Source organism: Zingiber officinale, chromosome 2B (assembly GCF_018446385.1).
Source record: "Zingiber officinale cultivar Zhangliang chromosome 2B, Zo_v1.1, whole genome shotgun sequence".
Classification (NCBI taxonomy): domain Eukaryota; kingdom Viridiplantae; phylum Streptophyta; class Magnoliopsida; order Zingiberales; family Zingiberaceae; genus Zingiber; species Zingiber officinale.
Genome location: NC_055989.1, coordinates 89,073,820 through 89,094,839, shown reverse-complemented (window position 1 = coordinate 89,094,839; position 21,020 = coordinate 89,073,820). Strand labels below are relative to the sequence as shown.

General features: G+C 45.4%; 3 protein-coding genes and 1 long non-coding RNA gene across 5 annotated transcripts; 3 read left to right on the top strand and 1 right to left on the bottom strand.

Annotated features, from left to right (window-relative positions):
- Positions 1–3,870: 3,870 nt before the first annotated feature.
- LOC122046276 lies at positions 3,871–15,232 on the bottom strand. Its single transcript, XR_006130247.1, has 2 exons — positions 14,256–15,232; positions 3,871–4,240 (listed from the first exon to the last, which is right to left on the bottom strand). It is a non-coding gene; the product is annotated as an uncharacterized LOC122046276 (long non-coding RNA).
- LOC122046273 (protein LONGIFOLIA 2-like) lies at positions 4,354–7,137 on the top strand. Its single transcript, XM_042606884.1, has 4 exons — positions 4,354–4,637; positions 4,713–6,002; positions 6,080–6,284; positions 6,373–7,137. Exons 1-4 carry the CDS (start codon positions 4,371–4,373, stop codon positions 6,993–6,995), a joined length of 2,385 nt encoding a protein of 794 aa, XP_042462818.1. The 5' UTR covers positions 4,354–4,370; the 3' UTR covers positions 6,996–7,137.
- On the top strand, positions 7,250–17,772 carry LOC122046275 (neo-calmodulin-like). Of its 2 annotated transcripts, none has more exons than XM_042606886.1 (4): positions 7,250–7,724; positions 7,816–7,955; positions 8,023–8,103; positions 17,418–17,772. In XM_042606886.1, the coding sequence occupies exons 1-4, from the start codon at positions 7,640–7,642 to the stop codon at positions 17,595–17,597; spliced, it is 486 nt and encodes a 161-aa protein (XP_042462820.1). In that variant the 5' UTR covers positions 7,250–7,639; the 3' UTR covers positions 17,598–17,772. The 2 variants fall into 2 exon arrangements, with proteins under 2 accessions (XP_042462820.1, XP_042462819.1); XM_042606885.1 differs by having other exon boundaries at positions 7,798–7,955; positions 17,418–17,768.
- A 131-nt stretch (positions 17,773–17,903) lies between these two features.
- On the top strand, positions 17,904–21,009 carry LOC122049267 (meiotic recombination protein DMC1 homolog). Its single transcript, XM_042610675.1, has 14 exons — positions 17,904–18,145; positions 18,402–18,493; positions 18,569–18,640; positions 18,744–18,782; positions 18,857–18,914; positions 18,978–19,023; positions 19,129–19,174; positions 19,253–19,314; positions 19,415–19,481; positions 19,580–19,672; positions 19,762–19,830; positions 19,914–19,992; positions 20,267–20,433; positions 20,731–21,009. Exons 1-14 carry the CDS (start codon positions 18,064–18,066, stop codon positions 20,773–20,775), a joined length of 1,017 nt encoding a protein of 338 aa, XP_042466609.1. The 5' UTR covers positions 17,904–18,063; the 3' UTR covers positions 20,776–21,009.
- The last annotated feature ends 11 nt before the right edge of the window (positions 21,010–21,020 follow it).

Below are 21,020 nucleotides of genomic sequence, written 5' to 3'. Positions count from 1 at the left end.
AAAAAAGAGATGATGGTGGAACGAAACGAAAGAGAGATGAAGGTGGAACAAAGCGAAAGAGACACAACATTGAATATGCAAAAAATTTTGTAGATGTGATAGCAAAGGGCTTATTGTCTGAAATGCATGACCATATTGCTTCACTTACTGAGCTCATTAGTTGTGGTTGCTTGACGGACTCAAGAAACACTTCGTCTTCAGGAAACAACTTGGAACGAAGCGAAAGAGGCACAACATTGAATATGTAACAAATTTTGCAGATGTAATAGCAAAGGGCTTATTGTCTGAAATGCACGACCATATTGCTTCACTTATTGGGCTCATTAATTTTGGTTGCTTGAAGGACTCAAGAAACTCTTCGTCTTCAAGAAACAACTAGAGATTTTTGTTCTTCAATAAGTAGCTCACTACATCTTCATCAAAGTCCAACAAGCAACCAAAACTAATGAGATCTGCAAGTGAAGTAATCTAGTCATGCATTTCAGACAATAAGCTCTTTGTTATCACATCTGCAAAATTTGTTGCATATTCAATGTTATGCCTCTTTCGCTTCGTTCCACCTTCATCTCTCTTTCGCTCTGTCTACAATGGAAATAGAGGATGACCGATCAGGATGCAAGAAATAATGGTGTCTTTACCAAAATGCAAGCAGTCATTGCTCAATGGAGCTAGGCATTGCATCGTCTTGAATCACAAGAGACTCAAGACCCACAAGACTCACTTATCTTTTTTTATTTATCACTTATAAAACATGCAAAATATATTTATTCTATTTTGATATTAATTATAATTTGCTCACCTCTAATTGTATTATACTTCTCAAGAACAATTCACCACCATCAGTAGATATCCAAAATATGATCTAGGTATCTTTTTTTTTTGTTGACATTTAAAATTAGCTAAACATTATACTTTTTTAGATCATTGCTCTCACTTACTTTCTTGCATATTTGACGAATGTGCTTGTAACGATTTCTAAAGGAAGTCTTTACCAGAGTTTTGGAGGAATCATCCTTTTATAAGTAGTTCTTCCCACTCAGTTTTAATTATTAATATTCTTCTTTGTTTGTTTGAGTATATTTGAGAGATCTAATCATGAATAGTTGAGGCATGCAGCATATTTTTTTTTAGGTTTCACCATTTCATTGTAGCACTACAAAAATATATTTATTTTATTTTGATATTTAATCTGTATATTTTTAAATATTATATTATTGTATGTTTCAAGAGTTCCTATTGACATATTGATTATTTTCATCATCATCAGCATCTGCTCATTTCTATCCAGATATCAAAATTTGTTATATATAAATCACTATAAAATTTTATTGTATTCATAAATATGATCATATTCTATCACATTTTACTTTATGCAGGATTATCTATTATATTTAAATGTATTATTTGGAGTATTTTCTATCATGGTACGTATTTAAATATCTATTCTATAAATTTGGAATTATATATGGATATTTAGATAGTTTAGTTTGTTTCTATTATTGTGATTTGTTAAGATTTTGTTTGTTTTAGATGATTATGATTGTTTCCATTTATATTAGATAGTTTGTTTGTATGGATATTATAGTTTATTTATGTTTGTATGGATCGTATAAAATATACATATGAATTATTAGGATATATGAAATGTGTTTGTAGGTGTCTAAGGTGTGAATGTGATTGTTTGTATGTGTTTGTATGTATGAAATGTCATCGTCTATGATGGTTTAGTGTATATATGAATTGTAAATTGGGTAAAAAATGAATATAATATTTTTCTTGTAATTTTTTTATTTTACCAACAGAATCGGTATTTCATTGGTAATTATCGTAATGGTTTACCAACAGAGACGTTGTTTTCGTCGGTGTTTACCAACGAAAATAACGCTTTCGCCGGTATTTACAAAATTATATACCGATGGAAATAACGTTTTTGTCGGCAAACACTGACAGAAACAGAGTTTCTGTCAGTAACCACTACTACCGAAAACACTGTTTTCGACGTGATTTACCGACGGAAACATTATTTTCGTCGATAAATTTTGCTATGAAAATATAAATTCCATCGATATATACCGACTGAGTTAAAATTCAGTCGATAAATCCGTTTGCAACAAATTACCTCCCGACAACTATTTTTCGTTATAATCCTGTTACTAAATGACTATACCGATAGAATTACAATAGAAAATTCTATTGGTAATCCTATTTTTTTTGCAGTTCGAGCTTTCTGTTCTCACGTAGAAAATTCTGAATTGATTAGCCAATCGAATGGGGAAACTTTTTATTCTCGCACGAGTGACTTCTCAAATGATCTGTTGATCGATTGGGAATTCCCAATCGATCCAGGACCTTTATGTTCTCGCGCGAGTAGCTTCTCAATTGATTGGTTGGGAATTCCCAATTGATCAAATAATCGATCCGAGAACGTTCTAGTCTCGCAAAATTTCTTTTCAATCGATTATTCAATCAATTGATGATTATTCAATCGATTAGTCAAACAATTGATACATTCTTTTGCTTCTGAAATTTAGGTTTTAGCTACTTAATCGATTGACAAACTTACCAATCGTTTGGCATATCCTAAAATAGGATTTTCATCCATAAACTCAATCGATCCCAAGTACCTCATGTCAGATGAACTTCCTATTCCCTAGACTTTATGTCTGAAGCTTCCTTATCTTCGGATCTTCATACCAAGAATCTGGTTCTTAACCTTGTTGGACTTTTTTTTTGCCTTGCTTCTAGTCTTCCAACCTATAAATGCTTTTTTATGCCAAGAATCTGATTCTCGGCCTTCTTAGACTTCTCTTGTCTTACCTTCAGTCTTCAACATGCAAGAACTTCTTCTTGCCAAGAATTCGATCACCGACCTTGGACTTCTTCCATCCTGTACACTCATAACTTGAATTAGATCTAACGTGTTAATGTAAACTTAAATAATTGTTAACGACTCAACATATTGAAATTTCTAGGGCATGATTACACTAATAATTTTAATCAAAGTTTTAAGCTTTTAAAAAAATAAAACCAAATCAAGTGAACAATCATTCAATACTTTAGTTCATTTTAAACTCATCTGGACTTTGACTCGAAGACCTTATTAAATAAGTTTGAATATTATAAATTTAGCTCGGCTTGACTAGTTTACAACCTTAGCCCAAATCAACAAGATTAGCTAGAATTAATAAATTGAATGACTAAGAACACACAATATTTTCTCAGAAGCATTTTCCTCCAAAAGTTGGTTCACTTGAAATTTGAATGCACAAAGTATTGCACCGCACAATAGAATGATAAATTTCACAGCTATCCCTCTCCTAATCTTCTTCGTCTTTGTCTTGAGAAGATCAATCGGACAAAGTTTGGATAGCCATAGTACTGTTTTTCATCCTAAGTGAGGGTAGTCGGTGACTAAGTGAGTGTAGTCCAACTTAAAGATGTAAAGGAATCGAATTGAGTAGAATATTATAAAAATATTAATATTTGAGTTCGCGTTCAAAAAATACATGTAACATTCAAATTTGAAATTCAAAAATATAAATAATTTTAATTCAAATTTGAGTTCGATTTGAATGGTTCAAACTTGATTCAAATAGAAATTAAATTAAAATTCAAAAGGACTCAAATTCGAGTTCCCTTTAAATTATTCATATCTTAATTTTGAATAAAATATTATAAATTCAAATAGTTAGAAAATTTGTAGAAGGTATTCAAATTCGACTTAAGTATAAAAAGTAATGAATCATGTAACATTCAACTTGGATGATCAAATTAGTTTTATAAAAATTTTCTATCGGATAAATAAAAAAAATATCAAGTGATGAACAGTTCGATATGAATATCGGGGTTACAAATTCTGCTAAATTCAACTTAAGCAGAAGAATGTGTTGGTTGATAGGTACAATCAATTGGCAATCAAAGCTCACTTACCCGTAAACAAAGCTCAAAAAGATAGATACAAAAAAAGGCAGCGAACAAAAGACACCAAAAGGTGCCCCACTTCAGGTTCTCGGACGCGGTGCGACAGCGACGCCTAGCGAGATACTTTCGCCCTTCCCTTTCGGCGGTCACGTGCTGCGGTGACGCGACGCCATTTTCTCGTGGTTCGCGTTAGTGCCATTCCCTAATCACGCAATTATCTTAATTCAGCGGTGCAACCGACTCCATTCAAAATCTTCGTTGGCTTCATTTGTTAATCGGCATCTTCATGCGTCTTCTAAATCGAACAAACGTGGCGTGCCTGCGCCACAACGGAAAGGACGTCAGTGGATGCGTCCGCCGTTACGCTTTTTTTTTTTAATGGGAGGGGCATTTTCGTCATCGACTCGCCCAACGCCACTTTTAAAGGCCTTTAGCGGGAGTCGCGATGAATGAATGCGAGCCGACGCACAGGGCTCGCATGTGTATGGGTGAGCGGAGTGAGTTGGCGTCGGGGGTTGAGATCTGACCTGGAAGAGGAGAGGGGGACGGTGGCGCTGACGGAGATGACGCCCGCCGTCGTCAGCCACAGAGGAGGAGTGGAGAACCAGCGCCTTCAGCGGCAGATGGGGTGCATGGCGGGGCTCCTCCATCTCTTTGACCGCGGCTTCATTGGCCGGAGGCGTAGTTTCTCCGTCCGCAGCCTTCCCGTAGCCTCGGTGAGATGGTCGCTGGAGAGTGTTTTCGGTGGTGTGGTTGTTTTTTTTCTCTGATCGTTGAATGAACAATTGCAGACGGCTGGGTCGGCTTCGCCGTCAGCCAAGTCGGAGGCTTCGTCGGCATTGTCGGTCTTCAAGGAGAGCCATCTTCCACCTCCTTCGCCGTCGATTGCTCGCCCTTCCTCCGAAATGGGCGGCGTCTCGGGGGAGACTCCTGCGCGGCGGTCTCTTCCCCTGCCGCTCCAGGCCTTCGAGAGCGCTGACGAAGGGAAGACCTCATGGAGGACGATCCGCGACTCTCCGAGGCTCTCTCTCGATAGCCGCGCGGTGGTTGATTCCAAGGGTAAGATCCGTCCGCGAGAGATCCGTACGGCTGTGTCGGTCAGCACCGGGAGCCCAACGGACGCCTCCGAAGCGGGAGAGGAACAGAGGCGGTCCCCAAGCGTCGTCGCGAGGCTAATGGGGCTCGACGGCCTTTCGAGCGATGACCGGGAAGGTGGATCTGCTCCTGATCGGGTCGAGCTCCGGCGATCCGCCTCTGAGGCACGCGCTCGGAAAGACCCGTCGTGCCACGGCGTTGACTCCGGCTCTCCGGCGACGGCGGAATCTGAGCCAATATCTGCGGAGGAATTCTTTAAGTCGATCAGCGTTTCTAAATTCAAGCTCACTAACTTGACGATGGCAAAGCCACAACTCCAGAGGAAGATCTTCGACGTCCAGGACTTCTTCCCCGAGCCGAAACAGTCTTGGGCACTTCACGGCGAGATCGAGAAGTGGCTCCGGATGCGAGGATTCAACGATTCGACGAAGGGCACGGAAACCGTAAAGCAGATTTTGGAGGCGCTTCAGCTCAAGGGGCTCCTCCACCGCAACCCTTCTCACTTGGTCAATGACCGCCGCAATCCTTTTGCCTACCAACGCAGTAGCGATGTTGTTCAAACTCCAATCGTGATCATGAATCCAGCAACCAAACCGCCTCGGCTTCCGCCCAGAAGTGGCGCCAGTCGCCAGAGCCCTCCTCCTATCCGCCGCCAGCCCACGCCGGTCGATCGCCCGACCAGTGGAAGGAATGAGCAAAGGAATCGAGGACTGCGATCGCCTGAGAGCCTAAGCTCGCCGGTAAAGCGGCTTCCGGATAATGCGGCAGTTCAGAAGAGTTCGCTGCGGCCACAAACAATCTCTCCGGTGTCTTCCCCCAAACGCAGCCCAAAGCGATCGGGGTCCGATCCGCTTCGATCGCCGGGGACTCAACGACCAACAGCTGATCCATCCCCAGTAGGGAAGAACTATTCACCCGCGGAGGACGATACCTTCGCCACATTTTCCGAGAGCAGTGGCAGTGCGTCCTCCCAGTTAGACTTCGAGGTACAACTATTTTTTGTCCTCGTTGGACGCGAATCAACTCGCGATTGTAAATCCATTACGTGGCTTTGACGACACAGAGATCGCTGGCGGAGGAGTACAGATCGGGGCGTACTGTTTTGCAGCGATGCAACAAGCTGGTCGACAGCATTGCGGAGTTCACCGGGGTGGAGAAGGTTTCTGTGGTGGACCGGCAGCCGAGCCCCGTCTCCGTTCTTGACTCCCTCTCATTCCTTGGCTCGCCTTCTCCCTCGCCGCTCAGCAAGCGATGCATCGATTTCAAAGGTATGACCCACAATCTCTTCCCCCGATCAACTACTCGTCCTCCGCCATTTTTCTTCGACCATGAATGCTGATGCGCTCCTATCTGCAGATCGGCAAACGGACGAGTGGGAGGAGTCGCAATGGTCCTCAACCGAATCGACCAACGACGGAGACGTGGACATCTGGCCGGAGGATGTGGACCACGACTACGCCTACGTGTGCGAGGTCGTCCGCGCCTGCCACCGCTACAAGGAGTCGTGCGGCGCCGTGTACGCGATGCTGGAGAAGCGCCACGCCGGCAACTCGTGCAAGGCGGACCGCCTCCACCGCCGCCTCGTCTTCGATACCGTGGCCGAGATCCTCGACAGAAAGCGCCGGGTCTCCTCTCGGGAAGCCTTCTCCCGCACCGCTCCCTCTTCGCCGGCGTGTCTCGCCGGGGGCGACGAGTTGCTTCTGCGACAGGTCTGGACGGAGTTGCAGCGCATACGCGAACAGCTGGCAGCTGAGGAGGAGGAGAGCAACGTGGAGGACACCGCCGTGGTCAGCGCGGTCCGGAAGGACATCAACGCAGGGCTGACCGACGGTTGGACCAGGCCGGGCGCCGAAATGTCCGACGCCATCCTCCACATCGAGCGCCTTATCTTCAAGGAACTCGTCTCGGAGACAATCCACGATCTCGCCGCTGCCACCTCCCGCCGCCGCCGCCTCCCCCGCCGCAAGCTCGACCTGTAAATCCCAATTCGCCTTTGTTCACCTCCGAAACGCAGCGCTTGGATCCATTTTGAACGGACGCGATGTAACAAGGTTGTAACCATCACATAAGTAACAAGCCAACTCGTGGGCCACGCTGGTTAGAGCATGGGCCTGTTGTCAATTCGCAACTGTCAAAGTGCGTGACAAAGGCAAGTGGCCTTGTCTCGGGCTGCAGCAGCAAAGCCCACCCCACCAGCCCACACAATCAAATGCGGTGGGTCTCTGACGTCTGTCGATGTCTCAAACCGTAGCGTGCGATCGTCGACAGGCACGCCCAACGTTATAACACGTTCATAATTTTCTAGTATCATCAAACTAACTGCGAGGTATACAATTTCATGTGCAACCCATCAATTTGTTACCCCCAATACGATTCACGGAAGCCACCGGGAAGCTTCCGTGTTTAGCTTGAGAAAACACTCTTGTTTACCTTCCTAGAAACTCGAGAGAAATCCAATACAAATTAGTATATGCTCGCCTTACGGAGATAGAGAAATTTCTTCCCCCTGTAGGATCCTATTTCATGGAAACTTCAGTCAATGGTCTATATATTCTTATTCACTCGTCACTACTGACTGCAAAAACTATCTCCCTTCCCTTAAACTTTATTACTCACGACCTTCATGGATCCTCTTCAAGAAAAGAATTTCCTGGCATGCCTAGCTGATCACCAGGAGGCTTTCGCCCTCTTCGACAGGAACGGAGATGGTACTTTCTTTTTTGGCTTTGTCATCGACATCTTTCTCCCTTTATTTCCTCTTTTGATTTGAGAATGTGATAGGCCACATCACGCCTCAAGAACTGGAGTCTGTCCTTCAATCCATGGGTTACCATCCAACCAGAAAAGACCTGATGGATATGATCAAGGAGGTGGACACAGATGGAAATGGAACCATTGAGTTAAATGAGTTTCAGGACATAATTTTTAACGCGATTACGGTAATTTAGCTGTGCTTAACATTGTTGGGATTAACGATTTGTTTGTCATAAAATCTTGCCTTTGTAGGAGGCTAATGCTGAGGAGGAACTGAAAGAAGCCTTTAAACTTTTTGATAAAGATAACAACGGATTAATCTCTCCCAATGAGGTAAATGATAATCTTCTTAGGCTAATGTTCAAAGATCTGATCTATTAACTAACAACCACCTTCTTTAGGTCAAAGCAGGGCCGACCCTGACTTTTGGGGGCCCTGAGGTGAAAAGAAAAAAGAAATCTCTATAGGATTTTTTTTTTTTTTACTAACATATAATTTGAATATTGTTTAATAGAAAAATTTAAAAATCAATATATTTCTTTTAAAATATGATAAACTTCATACAAAATATATTTCTGAAAATTCATCAAAAAATGCAATACGGTACAAAATATGTTTCCTAAGTTTTTCCAAAAAGTATAATACCTACAAATAAAAAAAAAGTATGAGATAATCATTGAAAAAATCTATAGTATTTTAAAAAGCAAAATCATCAATAAGGTCTTCAAAATCAAGTTTTTCTAACATCTCATTTTCAATACATAAAATTGGAGCACAGATCTCCTGGATCATTTTTTTATGGTCGAAGGGATGTGTCACTCGTATTTGCGGTCTGATCGTGGTCGTGATCCGGTTGCAAATTGTTGCAATCCTTTCCTGGGTTCATCGTCCCCACCAGGTTATAGTTTTTGTTCGGAGCGGGCGGCCAGAGGTTGCCTGCAGCCCTCCGGTGGTGGATAAGTGGTCAGGTTACTAGGCGCCGAATGAGGATGTCCTCTGGGCAACCTCCGATCGCTCGCTCCGAACAAAAACTATAAGCTGGTGAGGACGGTGAACCCAGGAAGAGATCGCAACCATTTGCGACCGGATCGCTGCCACGATCCGGCCGCAAATACGAGTGACACACCCCTGGACCACAAAAAATAGTCCAGGAGATCCTGCATTATAAAATTGTCAAGTCATTTATATTCAAATCATTATCATCATTTTCTTTCAATTCTTCCTGCTCATTCTTTGCATGATTATGATCATCATTTTCTCTCAATTCTTCCGGCTCATTGATTGCATGATTATTTAGTTCTTCTTGATTAGTTGATTGTTGCTCATTTGTTGTATGACCATTTAGTTCTTCTTAACTTTCTTTTTGTAATTCATCAATTGAATCTTTAATTGAAGAGCTAGCTTTAAAAAACTTACGAAGAACATCGTTGTGAATTTTAATAATCTGTTCCACTCTTTTTCTTTTGTTTCTTTTCTGACTCCAAGATTGAGATTTCTTTGGAAACATATTTATACTACAAATTTCAAGTGTAAAAATAAAACATCAAAAAACCAGCAACAAAGCTAATAATGAAATAAACACAAGGAGTGAAAATGATAGTTAAAGAATAATCAAGCTTGGTTTGTGCTTGAAGCAATTGATATAATCTATTTTATGATGATTAAATTGGGATGATTTATTTAAATTCTTTTAAATCGGTAAGAAAAATTATAAAATATTGACTCTAATATAATATTAAAAATCAATATTGAATATTGACAATAAGAAAAAATATAAATGAGTAGAAACTTACGTTGTAAGTTTATATATTGATGAATGATGATATTGATAAAACTAAAATTTCAATTGGATGATAAACTTTTTTGATTTAATTAGAAAAGATTTTAAGGAGAAGAAGGGAGGAAATTAATATTTAGTATTCATACTTTACCCTTCAGTCTTATGACTTCTGTAAACAAATTAATGAAAAAAGAATTGTACAAGAAATAAAATCTACAACGGAATTGTTTATGATCCCGTCCGAAAGCTGAGTCAGACGACCCGTCGGGTGAGGTGGATGAAATGTTGACGAAGTCGCGACGTCCCGGAGGTGGGTGTGTTGAGATGGCTCCCGTGTTGACCAAGTCTTCAGAAGTCCTCTGGTCAACGCTACCTGCATCCAGCGACCGGGTTGACCCGGCCCCCGGTACCCCGATACTCGAGGCAAATTCAACGAATATATGAGTACCCGACTAAGCCATAAAATAATGAAATACGTATAAAGAATATGAACAAAGAACGTACCCTGGCCCAGGGGGGCGCCCTCGGATGGGACGCGGCTCGAGTTGTCGTGACCCGGAAGAGTAGCTGACTCTGATCAAGCTGTAGAGTTGGATCTGACGACGCAAAGCAGGACGTGGCACGGGACCGGAAGTCAAGCTGCAGGTCGGGGTAAAGCACCGGCACGCAGGTCGGGAGGTACTAACGGCACGCAGACCGGGACACAAGATTGGCACGCAGACCGGGATAAGACACCGGTACGCGGACCGGGATAAGACACCGGTACGCGGACCGGGATAAGGCACCGGTACGCAGACCGGGATAAGGCATCGGTACGCAGACCGAGATAAGGCACCGGGACAAGGCACCGGTACGCAGACCGGGATAAGACACTGGTACACAGACCGGGATAAACTATCGGCACGCTAGCCGGGATACAACATCAGTACACAGACAAGAATACAACATAAGCACACGAGTCGAAATACAACCACCTCCCGAAGGACGAAATACGACGATGGATTTGAAGGCTCGACCAGTGCCGAAAGCGCACGGTGGCGTGGATCGGATACCGGATCGACGTCAAAATTGTACGACAGTGTGGATCAGAGCATGACAACCGCTGTGCCGTCAACGAAGCCATGGATCAGCCGACGGCTGCTGCTAGGGTGCACTAGGAAATGGAGGAGGGCGACGACCCGAGCCAACTGTGGGTGCTCGAAGCCGGTGGTCGCCATGTGAAGATGAGGAAGAGGGCAGTGGCTGCTGGCGTCAACAGTAGTGCTCACCATGGCGTCGGTGTGGAAAGAGGCAGTGGTCTGCCCGGCGACGGCGCAGCGAGGAGGAAACAAAGAAGGGCAGTGGTCATCCAGGCGGTGGTGCTGGCTGAGAGAAGAGATAAGGCGGAGGAGAGGAACGACTATGAACTATCTGATGATGGCGTTGCGAGGAGAAGCTGGAGAGGAGCCATGGCCGGTCCGGCAGCAGCAATGTCACGGGGAGGAGGAGAGGGAGGCTGTCGGTCCAACAGCGGCGAGGGAGGTGAGGAAAGGCAGTGGTCTGCCCGGCGACGGCGCAGTGAGGACGAGCCGGCGGAGACGCAACGAGGAGGAGGAGAGGGAAGGCAGTGATCTGCCTGGCGACGGGGAGCGCGGGTAACGACGTCGTGAGATCTGCCCGGCGGTGACGTCGCGAAGAGAATCCGGAGGAAGAAAGGTTGGCTGCGGGTCGATCCATTAGTAGCGTCGCAAGGAGAAGAGGGAGAGGAGAATAGGCGGCGGTCGGCATCAACGCCGGTGAGGGATTTGAGTGAGAAGGAGGAAGAAGCAACTGTTGGCGGCAGAGTCAATTCCACGAAGCAACCTCCCTCTCAACAGTGCACCTTCTCCCCTTTAATGCCCTATACAGTGTAATGACCATCTTGCCCTTCCCTCTCTTCATAATTACCACTTTGCCATCAGGACCTAACCGTATCACAAGTCTCCCCTTCAAGTCTAGTCGAAGGAGGCGCAAGTCCGACTGACTAGACCCAGCCAAACGAAAAATAAAATCGCTACTGAATGCAAAGTCACATCGCGGGTTTGTCATATAACATCAAATGAGTAACTGTGATGACGAGTAACCGACAGAACAACGAAAAGAATAAGCGTTGGCCGAGCGACAAAAGACATCGAGCAAGTGTCGAAAGAGCGATCTGGCGAATGTCGAGCGATATCGAGCAGACGGTCGAGAGATGCTAAGCAGATTGATCGAGCGATTATGTACATGCCAAGCGAGAAGTAAAACACTAATGTCGATCGGGCGATAGGGAAACAATCGAGCGGGTCGAGAGACGATGGGCAAGTGGTATCAAACGCGCGACCGAGAAAATGACTACTGAGCAAGAGTAACCGCAATTTGGAAAAATGCCGATCGAGCAACAGTAAATCGCGACCTAGCCATAGAGAGACTGATGGACTAGCAGAGCCATGAGCACCACTAAGAAAAATACTGACCGAGCGTCAATAAATCGCGACCAAGTAATCGAGACGGCTGGACGAGCAGAGCAATGAGCACAACCGAGAAAAATATCGACCAAGCGATAGTAAATTGCGACCGGGACAAGTGAATCCGTAAACGCGACCGGGCAAATAAAGAAAATGATGGATGAGCAAAGCTATGATCGTGACCGAGCGAGTGTTGACCGAGCGAGTGCCGACTGAGCGATAGTGAATCACGACCTGGCAATAAAGAGCGTGACCGAGCGAGTGCCGACTGATCGATAGTAAATCGTGATCTGGCCATAAAGAGAATGATGGACACGCAAAGTCGTGAGCGTGACCTAGCGAGTGCAGACCGAGCGGCAATAAGTCACGACCTAGCGAAAAAATATCGACCGGGCGATAAGGTGACTACCGAGCAGGTCGAAAGACGATGGGCGAGCGATGTAAAGTGCACAGCCGAGAAAGTCTTTAAGCGATAGGTCGATCAGCGTAAAGCGAGTAGACGAGTGGTACCGGTGAGTGGTCAAGTAAACGGACAAGCCACAGCGATGAGCGAAATACGAATGGCGAGTGACGAGCGGGGCGAGTATGTCGAGCAGAGCGACAAGTAAGCGATAAGTGCCGACCCAGCCACAGCGGTAAGCGAAGCGCTAAGAGCATCTACATTAGCTACCCTATCCAAAGATTTTACCCTAAATTTTGAATAGGGTAACTAAAAAACCTTTGCATCAGCTACCCTATCTATTCCCTAAATTTAGATTTGATGAATAGTGATTCTCTAAATTTAGGGAATGAAAACTCTACCCTAAACATATAATAATATTTCTTTTCAATCTCTCTCCTTTCACTCATTCTCTCTCCTTCCACTCATTATATAAATATAGTAATAAAAAATAGAAGAAAGAGAAGAAAATAATAAAAAATTGAAGATAATGGAAATTTTAGGGTAGTTGATGTAGTGTGTAGTGAAAAGTGATTGTCTAAATTTAATATAGTGAGCTATTTACCCTAAATTTTAGATATAGTGATAGGGAAACTGATGTGGATGCTCTAAGGATGAGTGCCGAGCAGAGCGGCGAAGCGTGCACGATGAGTGCCGAGCAAAGCGGCGAGTGAAGCGAGTATGACGAGTGTCATACAGAGCTGCGAGTGAGTGATGAGCACCGACCGAGAGGTCGTTGGGCGTGAGAGCATGTTCACTTATAACTTGCACTGGGGCGAGAGTCTGGGACCCGACCTGCCGGTCGTTGGGCGTGAGAGCATGCTCACTTATAACTCACACTGAGGCGAGAGTCTGGGACAGCCGACCGAGCAGCTCGGTCATTGGGCGTGAGAGCATGCTCACTTATAACTCGCACTGAGGCGAGAGTCTGGAGGCGTGAGAGCATGCTCACTTATAACTCGCACTGGGCGAGAGTCTGGGACCCGACCTGCCGGTCGTTGGGCGTGAAAGCAGAGCTCACTTATAACTCACACTGAGGCGAGAGTCTGGGACAGCCGACCGAGCAGCTCAGTCGTTGGGCGTGAGAGCAGAGCTCACTTATAACTCGCACTGAGACGAGAGTCTGGGACAGCCGACCGAGCAGCTCGGTCGTTGGGCGTGAGAGCAGAGCTCACTTATAACTCGCACTGAGATGAGAGTCTGGGACAGCCGACCGAGCAGCTCGGTTGTTGGGGGGTTGCGCGTGAGAGCAATGCTCACTTATAACTCGCACTGAGGCGAGAGTCTGGAATCCCGACCGGGTGGTGATCCGAAGGCCTGACCAGTACTTAATCTGGAGACCTGATCAGGAATTGATCTGGAAATCTGACTAGGAATTTATCAAAAAATGCTATGGGGGTCTGACCAGGACTTGATCTGAAGACCTGATCGAGAAACAATCTGAAGGTCTGACAAAAAAGCAATCTGAAGGCCTGATCTGGAATTGATCTAGAGATCCGACCAGGACTTGATCTGGAGACCTGCTCGGGAATTGATCTGAAAGACCGACCGGGAATTGGTCTGAAAGTCTGACTGAAAATTGGTCTGAAAGTCCGACCGGGAATTGGTCTGAAAGTCCGATTGAGGATTGGTTTGACCCTCCGACCGAGAGATCGCTAGCAATACTCATATCTGAGACTGGTGGTACTACTCTGGTCCGAGCCACGTGGCGATAGCTCAACCCCGAACGGGGGAGGCTAAGCCTTGAAGCTCATAGAAGCAAAGCCGATAGCAACATGAGGAGATAGAGCTTTCATCATACCTGATTGTGAAGTGACGTCAACTGGCTGGCTTGGCTCAACTCCCAAATGCTCATACAGTCAGTGGATAAATAGTGTTGATCCCTTGACTCCCAAATATCCGCGGAGTCAGGGAGAGAATAATTTGTGCCTTGACTGTCAAAGGAAGTGAAGTCCATAGCCATATGAGGGAGCAGAGTCCGTAATAATAGCAGGAAGCAGAGCCTCGCGAGTGTAAGAAGCAGAGCTTGTAGACATAAGAGGCTACAAAACAAGTGGAGAATGCAAAGCATATAATAATAATAAAATGAATCGCATATAGTAGTAGAGAATGCTGAGCCCCTGATGAAGGGTGCAGAGACTATAACAGTAAGAGGATGCAGAGCCTCATGGTGAAGGGTGCAGAGCCTGTAGCACACATGATCGAGGAACTGGGCCCCTGGTCCCTAATCGGAGAATAAGATCCCTAGCCCGTAATCAAAGAACGAGGCCCCTAGATCCTGATCGGGAAGTGGTACTGCAAGTCTATGATCGGGGAGCTGTGTCCCAAGTGTATGAGTGGGGAGCTGTGCCCCTAGAGTATGAGCGGGGAGCTGTGTCCCAAGTGTATGAGCGGGGAGCTGGGCCCCTAGTGTCCGATCAGAAATTGAAGGCTCTAGTCTTTGATCCAGGAACTAGGCTCTTACTCTTTTATCAGGGAAATATAACAGTTCCTATAATCGTAAAAAAAGATCAGAGCTTGTAATCGTACCTGATCGGGGAGTCGTACCAACCGACTAAGGGTTTGTCTCGATCCCTTAACTCCCGAATACCCGTGGAGTCAGGGAAAAAACATAACGGAAAAACTAACCTGTTAGCCGACTGAAGCTCCACTCAATCCCTCGACTCCCGAATACCGGTGGAGTGAGGATAGAAAATAATATGTGCATCGAGATCCTCCGGGATTGTGATAATAGCATAGAACCTCCCGACGTCGTCCATCTTCACGTTCCAGAACAGGCTGTTGTGTTCCCACAGACGGCGCCAAATTTGATCCCGTCCGGAAGCTGAGTCAGACGGCCCGTCGGGTGAGGTGGATGAAATGTTGACGAAGTCGCGACGTCCCGGAGGGGGGTGTGCTGAGATGACTCCCGTGTTGACCAAGTCTTCAGAAGTCCTCTGGTCAACGCTACCTGCATCTAGCGACCGGGTTGACCCGACCCCCGGTACCCCGATACTCGAGGCAGATCCAACGAATATATTAGTACCCGACTAAGCCATAAAATAATAAAAGGCGTATAAAGAATATGAACAAAGAACGTACCCTGGCCCAGGGGGCGCCCTCGGATGGGACGCGGCTCGAGTTGTCGCGACCCGGAAGAGTAGCTGACTTTGATCAGGCTGTAGAGCTGGATCTGACGACGCGAAGCAGGACGTGGCACGGGGCCGGAAGTCAAACTGCAGGTCGAGGTAAAGCACCGGCACGCAGGCCGGGAGGTACTAACGGCACGCAGGCCGGGACACAATATTGGCACGCGGACCGGGATAAGACACCGGTACGCAGACCGGGATAAGACCCCCGGTACGCAGACCGGGATAAGGCACTGATACGCAGACCGGGATAAGACACCGGTACGCGGACCGGGATAAGGCACCGGTACGCGGACCGGGATAAGGCACCGGTACGCGGACCGGGATAAGGCACCGGTACGCAGACCGGGATAATGCACCGGGATGCAGGCCGGGACAAGGCACCGGTACGCAGACCGGGATAAGACACCGGTACACAGACCGGGATAAACTATCGGCACGCTAGCCGGGATACAACATCAGTACACAGACAAGAATACAACATAAGCACACGAGTCGAAATACAACCACCTCTCGAAGGACGAAATACGACGATGGCTTGAAGGCTCGACCAGTGCCGAAAGCGCACGGCGGCGTGGATCGGATACCGGATCGACGTCAAAATTGTACGACAGTGTGGATCAGAGCATGACAACCGCTGTGCCGTCAACGAAGCCATGGATCAGCCAACGACTGCTGCTAGGGTGCACTAGGAAATGGAGGAGGGCGACGACCCGAGCCAACTGTGGGTGCTCGAAGCCGATGGTCGCCATGTGAAGATGAGGAAGAGGGCAGTGGCTGCTGGCGTCAACAGTAGTGCTCACCATGGCATCGGTGTGGAAAGAGGCAGTGGTCTGCCCAGCGACGGCGCAGCGAGGAGGAAACAAAGAAGGGCAGTGGTCAGCCAGGCGGTGGTGCTGGCTGAGAGAAGAGATGAGGCGGAGGAGAGGAACGACTGTGAACTATCTGATGATGGCGTCGCGAGGAAAAGCTGGAGAGGAGTCATGGCCGGTCCGACGGCAGCAACGTCGCGGGGAGGAGGAGAGGGAGGCCGTCGGTCCGGCAGCGGCGAGGGAGGTGAGGAAAGGCAGTGGTCTGCCTGGCGACGGCGCAGTGAGGACGAGCCGGCGGCGGCGCAACGAGGAGGAGAGGAAAGGCAGTGATCTGCCCGGCGACGAGGAGCGCGGGTAACGACGTCGTGAGATCGGCCCGGTGGTGACGTCGCGAAGAGAATCCGGAGGAAGAAAGGTTGGCTGCGGGTCGGTCCATTAGTAGCGTTGCAAGGAGAAGAGGGAGAGGAGAATAGGCGGCGGTCGGCGTCGACGCCGGTGAGGGATTCGAGTGAGAAGGAGGAAGAAGCAACTGTTGGCGGCGGAGTCAATTCCACGAAGCAGCCTCCCTCTCAACAATGCACCTTCTCCCCTTTAATGCCCTATACAGTGTAATGACCATCTTGCCCTTCCCTCTCTTCATAATTATCACTTTGCCATCAGGACCTAACCGTATCAGTTTACATTCCTTTTTTTCTTTCTTTTGTATTTTTTTATATTTTTTCTTAAATTATATATATATATATTGACCTTTATTAAAATAATTCAATAATATATATATTTATGGACCTTTATTAAAATAATTCAATAAAATATATTTTTTAGATTTTTATTAAATCAATCTAATTATATATAATATATATTATATATGTATATCAAATTTAGGGACCCTAAAAATCGGGGGTCCTTATCTGTCGCCCTCCGATAACATGTCTCAGGACTGGTCTTAGGTCAAAGTCAATTAAAATGCAAGATTTTTGTCAATTTCATCAAGAACTGTCTGCTAATTACAAATTCTGCACGCAGCTCATGAGTGTCATAGGCAATCTTGGTAAAGAAGTACAGTATGAAGAAGTTGAGGCGATGATTAAGGAAGTCGATCTCGATGGCGATGTGCACGTGGACTTTCGTGAATTCAGCCGAGTAATGGGAGGGTGGCAACTGAATCTGCCTTCTGCAAATCAGGCATCCACCTCTTCTGATTGAACTGAAGCATTCTGATATGATATCAAGATATTTTTGTTGTTTCGATATAAATGGTTCACATGTTGTTTGATGGTGTGGAATTACTTAGTTTGCTGTTAGTGACTTAAAAACCATTGATTTGGTCATCAGCATGTTGTCGATCGACATGGAGCTTCAAAATTCGTGTGTTTGATTGGTTGACATTTTATTTATGCTCTTTGTTTTTATCATTCATTTGTCTGGCTTGTTTGATGTTCGTGTGTTCTATTCAATACAAAATTATATTCAAATTGCTCGTTTTGGCGGGAAATAACGGACGGACGTGGAAGACCCGAATCAACTGGTTTGAAGGAGAGCGCTGCAGTCCAGCTCTATAAATAGCTGAAAGGTCGGAAGTCGCTCGAAAATTCTTAAATCGGAGTCAGATTCAAAACCTCTCCTTCGTCTCTCACCTCTCGCGTTGGGTTTCGGCTCTGGGAAAGAGAAGATGATCGAGGAGCACGGCCAACTGCAGCTGGTGGACCGGGAAGATGAAGATGAAGAAGAGCTCTTCGAATCGATCGACAAATGTAAGTTCGGATCCGCAAATCTTTCTCGTTTTGCCGGTATTGGTTTTTATCGATCGTTGTTTAGCTCGTCGCTTTGTTGGAACAGTTAGGGTTCGGATTCTGATCATCCATTCCTTAGTTAGTTTGGATCTGATGGGTTGGTGTAGGAGTGTTTGTTCGATCATATTCTGGTCTCGCTGGGAGATTTGCTTTGTCTTGGCTTTCTCGAATCGCTTGCTAGTTCTCTGTAATTTGATCGATTGAGTGGGGCTTGCAGTGATTTCGCAAGGGATTAACGCGGGCGACATTAAGAAGCTCCAGGATTCAGGGATCTACACTTGCAATGGTCTAATGATGCACACGAAAAAGGTTAGATCTATGTTTGTGCTTCAGATCTCGTTAGAAACATTGAGCAATCAATCACCATTTTCGCATCTTTTCTAGAACTTAACGGGGATCAAGGGACTATCCGAAGCCAAGGTGGATAAGATCTGCGAGGCTGCTGAGAAGCTCGTGGTTAGGCACCTTTCCTTCATCTCCATTTTTTTTGTCTGAATCGCTCTAACTCGCGTCGTTATTTTGATCTATTCAATCCATTTCCCTGGTTCACGAATCGCAGAACATGGGGTACGTAACCGGAAGCGATCTGCTTCTCAGGGTAAGATCACATCCGATCCGTTGAATGACATTTCAACGGCCGATATTTCCAGCTGACCTTACTCTATTCCACAGAGAAAGGCGGTGATTCGAATTACTACGGGGAGCCAGGCTTTGGATGAACTCCTTGGCGGTAATATTAAAAATATTCCCTCTTCTAAACAGAAATATCACAACACTGATTGAAATTAAACAGGTGGAATCGAGACCCTCTCAATCACTGAGGCATTTGGAGAATTCCGGTTCGAAACTTTTATGCAACTGATCTTTATTCCCTTTCGCTCCACCTGTTTCCTAGTATAACGCAACTTAAACTGAGTCGTGATTGTCCACCAAAAATCGAGCAGATCAGGGAAGACGCAATTGGCGCACACGCTCTGCGTATCGACGCAGGTGCATGTCATTTGATCAATTCAACACACTGGAGATTTCCTCTTCTTATGACTCACTCGGCATTTTTGCTCTCGACAGCTACCGATCCACATGCACGGAGGCAACGGGAAGGTCGCGTATATCGACACCGAGGGAACTTTGTATCCTTCTGATCCCCAATTAAGTTATCTTCTGTGATTGATTGGTTTGGAGGTAAACAACAATTGAAATGTCCACGTCTTTCCTTGATTGAATCTCCAGCCGTCCAGATCGGATCGTGCCGATTGCAGAGAGGTTTGGGATGGACGCGGGGGCCGTTCTTGATAACGCAAGGCCTAGAATTCTTCTTTCACCTCCTTAAATTCTTTTTTTATGCTTAGATAAAAATGACTAATCCCGATTCATTTGTGCACGTTGGAAGAACAGATCATATACGCGCGTGCCTATACTTACGAGCACCAGTACAATTTGCTCCTCGGCCTCGCCGCCAAGATGTCCGAAGAGCCCTTCAGGCTTCTGGTCCAAAACTGGACCCTAAACTATGCCTTCATTTTGTTTTTTAATCACCTGCCGCTGTTAACTTTGAATTAGCCTGTGTGGGATTGCAGATTGTGGATTCCGTGATCGCATTGTTCCGGGTCGACTTCTCTGGACGCGGCGAGCTTGCCGAGCGCCAGGTTTGCTTAATGCGCTCATCTCACAGTCACACAGCACAAGCTCATATTATATTTTGTCTTGTTCTTCAACCCCTCTTTTGCAGCAAAAATTGGCGCAAATGCTCTCCCGCCTGATTAAGATCGCCGAGGAGTTCAATGTGGCAGTCTTCATAACCAACCAAGGTTAGATTTCGGATCTCGACATGTGTTTTTAATAAATGATTTGCGTTTTATGGGCAAATAAATCTTCTTTTAAAAAAATATTATATATTATTTTAACGTGCAATTAGTATTAATTCCCTGCTCGATAGAAAGATGCCAAAATGGATTCTAATAACAAGCAGTTTGTGTTGAAAATGTGAAATATAACTAGCAATTTTTGTCTTAAGCATATTTGTTCATCGATGCTGATTTTTTATAATCGTCAGAATTCGTATTTCTTTTTTGTTATTGTTAGTAATTGCTGATCCTGGAGGAGGTATGTTCATATCGGATCCTAAGAAGCCAGCGGGAGGTCATGTGCTTGCCCACGCCGTCACCATCCGACTCATGCTGAGGAAAGGCAAAGGCGAGCAGCGCGTCTGCAAGATGTTTGACGCTCCCAATCTTCCAGAGGCTGAAGCCATATCCTTCAAATTTATACAACTTTATTTATTTTTTTGGTTTTTCCAAATCTATGAAACTATTAACAATATCAAAAGATAAGAGTTTCGACTGAATTAATTGTAAAACTAGATCGTCAAATAGTGGTACTAAAGCATGTTCAATGTCGAAACCTTTTAGAGATAATAGGCTCAGCTACTTAAAAATATCAAAAGAACTGATTTGATTTGTTTTATTATGAAATCTTTTACCTTTTTTGCTGAAAGCAAATGGTGAAAATGAAGAATGATCTGTTGATATCTTTGACCCAAGGATTACGTTTTCCAGATAACTCCAGGAGGCATTGCGGACGCTAAGGATTGACAACGTTCAAGGCATGTATCTTCTCTCTAGCGGACAGATAGCCTAAAGAAGTAGTTTAATTTCTATTGACGCTTTTGCTCTTGCTCTTTAAAATTTTTGGATAGAACATAAACAGTGTCCTCTTTTTTTTTTGCTGCTTATATCTGTCCAGGAGAAAGAAATAGTATATACTCATAATAGTATATCTTTGTTATTTTGCGTTTCGGATTAACCGATCCATTCCGTTCTTAGGTACTTTAGTGTTT

Coding starts and splice junctions, on each gene's coding strand:
- LOC122046275 (XM_042606885.1), top strand. CDS start 7,640: ATGGATCCTCTTCAAGAAAAGAATTTCCTGGCATGCCTAGCTGATCAC. Junction 7,725..7,797: donor CTTCGACAGGAACGGAGATG/GTACTTTCTTTT, acceptor AGAATGTGATAG/GCCACATCACGCCTCAAGAA. Junction 7,956..8,022: donor TAATTTTTAACGCGATTACG/GTAATTTAGCTG, acceptor TTGCCTTTGTAG/GAGGCTAATGCTGAGGAGGA.
- LOC122049267 (XM_042610675.1), top strand. CDS start 18,064: ATGATCGAGGAGCACGGCCAACTGCAGCTGGTGGACCGGGAAGATGAA. Junction 18,641..18,743: donor AGGCTGCTGAGAAGCTCGTG/GTTAGGCACCTT, acceptor CACGAATCGCAG/AACATGGGGTACGTAACCGG. Junction 19,175..19,252: donor CGCTCTGCGTATCGACGCAG/GTGCATGTCATT, acceptor TGCTCTCGACAG/CTACCGATCCACATGCACGG.
- LOC122046273 (XM_042606884.1), top strand. CDS start 4,371: ATGAATGCGAGCCGACGCACAGGGCTCGCATGTGTATGGGTGAGCGGA. Junction 4,638..4,712: donor GCAGCCTTCCCGTAGCCTCG/GTGAGATGGTCG, acceptor GAACAATTGCAG/ACGGCTGGGTCGGCTTCGCC. Junction 6,003..6,079: donor CCTCCCAGTTAGACTTCGAG/GTACAACTATTT, acceptor TTGACGACACAG/AGATCGCTGGCGGAGGAGTA.